The 7,079-nt window shown below is 33.6% G+C and overlaps 1 protein-coding gene across 1 annotated transcript in view; it reads left to right on the top strand.

The window, feature by feature from the left end:
• The window catches only part of LOC108764708 (fibrillin-1), a 14,833-nt gene extending 7,986 nt beyond the window's left edge, over nt 1–6,847 (top strand). The window contains exons 8-12 of the mRNA XM_018513051.1: nt 638–1,180; nt 1,411–2,501; nt 3,641–3,804; nt 4,378–4,527; nt 6,718–6,847. Coding sequence (XP_018368553.1) covers nt 638–1,180; nt 1,411–2,501; nt 3,641–3,804; nt 4,378–4,527; nt 6,718–6,800 — 2,031 coding nt within the window. The 3' untranslated portion in view covers nt 6,801–6,847. The remainder of the gene's footprint in view (nt 1–637; nt 1,181–1,410; nt 2,502–3,640; nt 3,805–4,377; nt 4,528–6,717) is intronic.
• The last annotated feature ends 232 nt before the right edge of the window (nt 6,848–7,079 follow it).

The raw sequence follows: 7,079 nt of genomic DNA, 5'->3' as shown, positions 1-7,079 counted from the left end.
CAAGTGGTTTTTCGGTTTTCCTGCTGTCTTTCATTCAGTTCATGTGGAACCCATTTTCCCAACTTCTGGATCTTTCCCATGGATTTCAAACGTATGAAGACGGCTTCTCGTGTTACATTCAATTGATCCGCGAGTTGTTGTTGAGTTTGAGCGTCATCTTCATCCAACAATGCTTGCAATTCGCTGTCTTCAAACTTTTTCGGTGGTTTTCCACATTCTCGTTTCTCACGTCGAAATCGCCACTTTTGAATTTTTTAAACCACTCAAAGCACTGTGATTTACCAAGAGCATGCTCACCGTAAGCTTCGACAAGCATTCGATGCGATTCTGTAGCAGTTTTCTTCAAATGGTAACAGAAAATCAATGCTGTCCGCAAATCGTAGTTTCCAGGCACAAAATTCGACATGTTCAACGCTATTACAAACTATACTGTTGTATGAAACTTGTATTGTTGTGAATTGAAAATCTTTGTCAGATGTCAGAACAAGGAAATGGCGTCAATGATGCGGTCTGATGGCAACTACATTGATAGCCATCTATTGGTAAATTCCGGTTTCATATTTACATACCTGGTAATATAAGAAAAGAGTATAAGAAAAGTATTATGTTAATAAAGATCACACCTTTTTGTACTCAGATGTGCGAGCCTATTTGTGAAAGAGAGTGTGTTCACGGGAAGTGCACAGCCCCCAATATCTGCACTTGCGATGACGGTTACGAGCCTGATACACACGACTTATTTGCCTGCAAACCCACGTGCAAGTATGGTTGTCTGTATGGCGAGTGCACCGCTCCTAATGTATGTACCTGTATTGAGGGTTATTCATTAAACATCTATATATCGAGCGTTTGCGAACCAATCTGCAGTGAAGCTTGCGTTATGGGCACTTGCGTGGCTCCTGAAAGTTGTAGCTGCCTCACGGGCTACGGACTGCTTGAGAATTCAAAGTATATCTGCGAACCAGTCTGCGAAAAGGCTTGCCTCAATGGACGATGCACTGCGCCTGGCATATGCATGTGCAACGAAGGATTCCAATTAAGTGGAGACGAGACAGAAAAGCACATTTGTAAGCCTTATTGCGAAACATCTTGCGAACCGTTCGGCGTCTGCACTGCGCCGGATGTTTGCTCCTGTTTTGAAGGATATCGCCTGGCTAATAAGACGCAAATTGAGAAAATCGTTAGTATTAAACTAGCAAGACTATATTAGATCTGAAACGTGACGGCAATATAAGATCTATAATTATGATTTGACAAATGAATTTATACCTATTTATTTTAGTGACTTTAAATAATTATATCAAATCTCTATCTAAGCCGAATATTTCTATTGTCTAATGTTATTTCAAGAATACGTTAATTCTTCATACGTTAATTCTTTAGATTTATACGAAAAATTGATTTTTTCAGAATTGGCTACATTTTGTGAGCAGCTCGGTTTGCGAGCCGATCTGCGAGATGGAATGCATAAATGGATTCTGCAGCGCTCCGTGGACGTGTAGTTGCAACATCGGCTATCATCCAACATCGGCGATCCCTATGTCAAGTTCTTATGTCTGCCAACCTACATGTAGCCAGAAATGCTTCAACGGCTTCTGTACCGCACCTGAGACCTGCATGTGCGATTCGGGTTATCGTCGTTCCAATTCTTGGAACGAATGCGAGCCGATCTGTGAGACTGATTGCATCAATGGATATTGCACTGCGCCAAACGAATGCACCTGCAATTCCGGCTACCAACCTACCGAAGGAAATCGTACGAGCCTTTGCGAACCTATTTGCAATCCAAGTTGTAAGAACGGTATCTGCGTACAACCCGACGTATGCAGTTGCAATCCGGGCTATCATCTGTCGATGAATTCTAAGACAGTGTGCGACCCTATCTGTCACCCGGCTTGCGGAACAAATGGAATTTGCGAAGCACCCGATCTCTGCTTTTGCAAGGACGGTTATCGCATGGTTTATTACGACAGAAAAAACGTTCCATTCAGATGTGAGCCGATTTGTAGCGTTGTATGTGGCAATGGCACATGTACGGCGCCGGATCTCTGCATGTGTTTCGATGGCTATCGAAACGCAGAAATTGGCGGATGCGAGCCCGTCTGCTCGACTTGTAACAACGGCACGTGCGTTGCGCCCGAAATTTGCGAATGCAACGACGGATTTGTTCCTGCGGATCCGAATCTCGAATTTGAAGTAAAAGACTCTCAATATTCGATTGTCTCCGAAAATAGAACGAAAAACGGAAGCAGGTGCCTGCCGTATTGCGAGAATTGCGATAATGGCGAGTGCGAGGCACCAGGAGAGTGTCGATGTTATGCTGATTTCATAAAGATCGAAAGTACCTGCGTACACGCGTGTCAAGGTGGTTGCGGTACTCACGGCGAGTGCGTCAAGGAACGCAGGACTTGCGAATGTGATTACGGATGGGCTGGATTACACTGCGATCGCCCAACATTGTGTGTCTTGATCTTGAAGGATGGAGATAATCGAACTGAGCAGTGAGTATACATAATAAGTAACTTATAAATTTATCTTTTCCTCGCAAAGCGTATAATAAAAATTATAATGGACGATATATTTAAGTATTATAATGTAACGAAATGATAATTTGAAACATTATTAACAAAAAGATGAGCGTAATGTTAGGATATTTTTATATTATTATAATTATTTTGGTTTTGTGATAATGTCTGAAATAAGTCGCTTATGAATTACACAGGCCTGCAAAATTGGAGGTGTTGAAAGTTGATTGGGATTGAACTATGTTTTCTTACGTAATTTTTCGCGCTGAATCCGAATCCGGCGGCAGAATTGCTCTATCACGTCAGGTTTTTGAGAAAAGTGAGGTTAAAGGTGTCAAAATTGACGTTTTTTGACATATTTGTGATTTTTTTGCTCACGAAGTAAATTTTTTTTTCTACTTTCGTTTACGCCATCTGAAAGTGTCAACATTTATCTTCAAAATATATTTTTTTAACGCCGTACGTTTTTTTTTCACCGAGATAATCTCTGTGTAGTCACACAAAGAAAAACATTTTTGACACAAAATGTTTGTGTGATTACGCAGAGATTAACTATGTTTTCTTACGTAATTTTTCGCGCTGAATCCGAATCCGGCTGCAGAATTGCTCTATCACGTCGAGATTTCGAGAAATCTTAACCCAAAACAGCCAAATAAGCCATTTTCAGAAATCTCGACGTAATAGAGCAATTCTGTAGCCGGATTCGGATTCAGCGCGAAAAATTACGTAAGAAAACATAGTTAATCTCTGCGTAATCACACAAACATTTTGTGTCAAAAATGTTTTTCTTTGTGTGACTACACAGAGATTATCTCAGTGAAAAAAAAACGTACGGCGTTAAAAAAATATATTTTGAAGATAAATGTTGACACTTTCAGATGGCGTAAACGAAAGTAGAAAAAAAAATTTACTTCGCTAGCAAAAAAATCACAAATATGTCAAAAAACGTCAATTCTGACACTTTTAACCTCACTTTTCTCAAAAACCTGAAGTGATAGAGCAATTCTGCCGCCGGATTCGGATTCAGCGCGAAAACTTACGTAAGAAAACATAGTTAAATCCCAATCAACAAAACCATGCAGGCCTGTTATCTGTTAATCATTCATTTTTTACAGATTGAGAATTATAAAAGAAAAAAATGCTACCATTGAGCATATATTTAAAAATAACCCAGCTTGTTCCGAATGCATTGGTAAAGTAAACAATGAAACTTTGTGTTTTAAGATGTTTGGCAATGATACAGAAGATGAGGCGGAAATTGGTTGCTTAATGAATGAAGGTTTGTTATAAATAGATTCACTTTAAAGTAGGAATTAATATATTACATTTTTAAAATTGTAGCAAATTTATTACATTTGAATATTTAATATTTAATGGAATCAAATGTCGATAACTCTTAATATGAAAAATATTTGTAAAATCTTAATATATAAGCTTCTTGTACTAATGATAATGAGGCTAAAGAGATTATCATTTTTGTGAACTTAATTAATCAATTATAAAAAGCCAAAAAGTTTGAGACATATTTTGTTGATCAAATTTGTTAAAACGCTAATAATTTTATACTTAGAATTCCTTGTGTTTCCTTGGATAGATTTGTACTCGCAATATAGCTAATATTCTTCTACATAATATCAAAATTATTTTTTTAAGACTACTTTAATTTTTCAATAAATTTACGCAAAACAGTAGTTCTAAAATATTCTACACGAAGTATTTGATAATTTTATAATTAGAATATATATTATTTTCTTGATTGTTGTATCGCAAACTTTTAAAGTCTTTAATTGTTTTTTGATATGTTATTCCGCAATAAACTAATAAGAACTTCTCTATCATTTTTTTATACTAGAATGTCTCGCATTGAGCAATATAAATCAATACAAGAATCAAGGAGAAATGATCAAACTAATAAGTGGAATTATAGGTGGAATATTACTTCTAACAGCAATAACCATATATGTGATATTACGAAAACGCCGAAATAGACAGTTGGAGCTAGGTATTCGTATCATCAATTTTCATTAGACGTATTATATCTAAATTCTGAAATAACGGTGTGTATTAAAATTTTTTTCAATTACACATGTTCATTTAGCACTAATTGTAAGATGGGTCTATAAAAAGATAAAAATAGATACCCTAACACAATATATCAATTAATTAAAAAAAAAGTTTTTTTTAAAAAACACTTAAGCAATTATTGCTTAAGAATAAGAAATAAAAAGTTAGATTTATATTTAAACTAATATATATTAAAAATCTGTGCTAAAAATTTAAAATGCCTATTACAGTTGAAGTTGGATCTTCATTGCTTTAAATAATTCAATCTTGAATTACTAATATACACTATATATGTATTTGCATACATACTATATTGTAGTCTTTTTAAACTGTGCGCCGAATTGTTTTTTCGGACTATAAACGCAATTAAAATTACTTTAGTAATGACGAATTAAATTGACAAGCAATTTAATAATTTGATGCTACCATCAAGCATCATATTATAAAGATGTTAATATGTTGAAACTGTTAATAAATTTATTGCGAAAAATATTACCTCGGCCGGGACTTAAACCCGGATCTCTTGTATTCCGTACGAGCGTTCTAAGCCATTAGACCACCGAGGCCTTAGTAATATTTTTCACAATAATTAGTACAATAAGGAAACAACGTCTTTCTTTCAGGCAACGTAATAACAATATTAAGAATCTTTATTTAATTTAGACCGCATATGTGAAAAACACAATCAATACTAGAAATTTAAAATCCCTATTACAGTCGAAGCTGGATCTTCATTGCTTTAAATAATTTAATCTTGAATACACTATATATGTACTTGCATATATACCATATTGTAGTCTTTTCAAACTGCGAGTCGAATTGTTTTTCCGGACTATAAACGCAATTAAAACTACTCTAGTAGTTTTAAATTTCTAGATTTTGTTTCTCACATATGTGCTGTCTAAAATAAAAATCTTAATATTGTTTAAAAATCTGTATTTATAGAGGAAAACCCCCTATTATGAGATACCGAGTTAATTTTGGGTAAATACTAGGGCATGTATTCAGAACGCGCTTTTATCGATAAAACCGCGCTTTTATCTCTGAAATTCTATAATATGCGTGACGTAAAATACATTAGCGCGTTAACATCAACAATTGTAAGCGCGTTTTGAATACGGGCCTAGAAGTCTATGGGCAGAATTTCAAAAAATAATAGGTAATTTTGAAGGGAATTTAATAAGCTTTAAGACAATTATGTTACGTAAAATTTAATTTAAAAGTCTATTTTTTTTTAAATTGAAGAAATGTAAAAAGTGAGCAAATCGCAAAGTCAAAAAATTGTCCTTATATGAGATGCTCCGAGAAATCGATAATAAAACGCAAAGTTCATCAGTATTACAAAACATCAGTATTAAAAAACTTCATTTAATATTTTCTAAATACAGACAAACACAGTCAGTGTGCGTGCAAAATGAGCATATGATCCAAGAACTCGTCTTCAGGTATTGAAACCAAGCATCGCAGGAACAGGCACTTTTCATTGCGGTTGTTCTTTTTATTATTGTACAATAACATTTATACTTTAGCAACGATTTCCACTATAGAAACATACCCAAGTAAAACAACAAGTTACGTCATTTTGACGTTATCGTGACTTATTGTTGTTCTGCTTGAGTAGATTATTTCATATTAGAAATACTCTAGGTATCTTATATTACGATTTCCACGCCTTATGGTTTTACGATAATCAAATCTAACTTCTATAATTAAGCAATACAACATATCCCATATTTTTCTATTAGTACGATCTCACTCTATTACATGAAGAATTTATCGCCAAATATTTACTTATATTAAATAATAAACAAAGTTTAAAGGCTCATCTCAATGAAACTTGAAGCTATCCAAAAATTCTAAAATCCTTTTTACATTAACTACATGCATGATCTAATAACGAATTTTCCACTAAACAATTTTAAATTCAAGAGCAATAAATTTATGGTGGAACCAATAGATAGCGTTGATTAATTTAATAGAAACGCCGCTATCTCATATTAGAGGCGCCTATCTCATAATACGTGACTTTCCTCTATATTTTTAAATTTCTATTTAAAAAATTTTGGAAAAATATTAGAAATATAAATATCAAGAAAAAAAAGATTTAATGAATTATTTTTATTAACAGGTGATATTCAGAATGTTCAGATAATTTTCAAGCACAGTACGTCAACACAAGGACTAATGGAATCAAATACCGATAACTCCTAATATGAAAAATATTTTCAAAATCTTAATATATAAGCTTCTTATACTAATGATAATGATGCAAAAGAGATATTATTTTTGTGTTAACTTAATTAATCAATTATAAATTATAGTAAAATTACAAGATATGTGTTCCTGATAAAATCTCTAATAAATTACTATTAGTTTTCAATTTTTATCTATTTTTTACTTTAGAAATTTCTTTAAGATTATTCTATAGGTATCCGTATGTACAATAAAATAGACAAATAGTAGGTATATATATATATATATATATATATA

This window comes from Trachymyrmex cornetzi, unplaced genomic scaffold (genome assembly GCF_001594075.2).
Source record: "Trachymyrmex cornetzi isolate Tcor2-1 unplaced genomic scaffold, Tcor1.1 scaffold45, whole genome shotgun sequence".
Taxonomy (NCBI): Eukaryota; Metazoa; Arthropoda; class Insecta; order Hymenoptera; family Formicidae; genus Trachymyrmex; species Trachymyrmex cornetzi.
The sequence above is the reverse complement of the archived record's forward strand: the minus strand, read 5'-3'. Positions and strand labels throughout refer to the sequence as shown.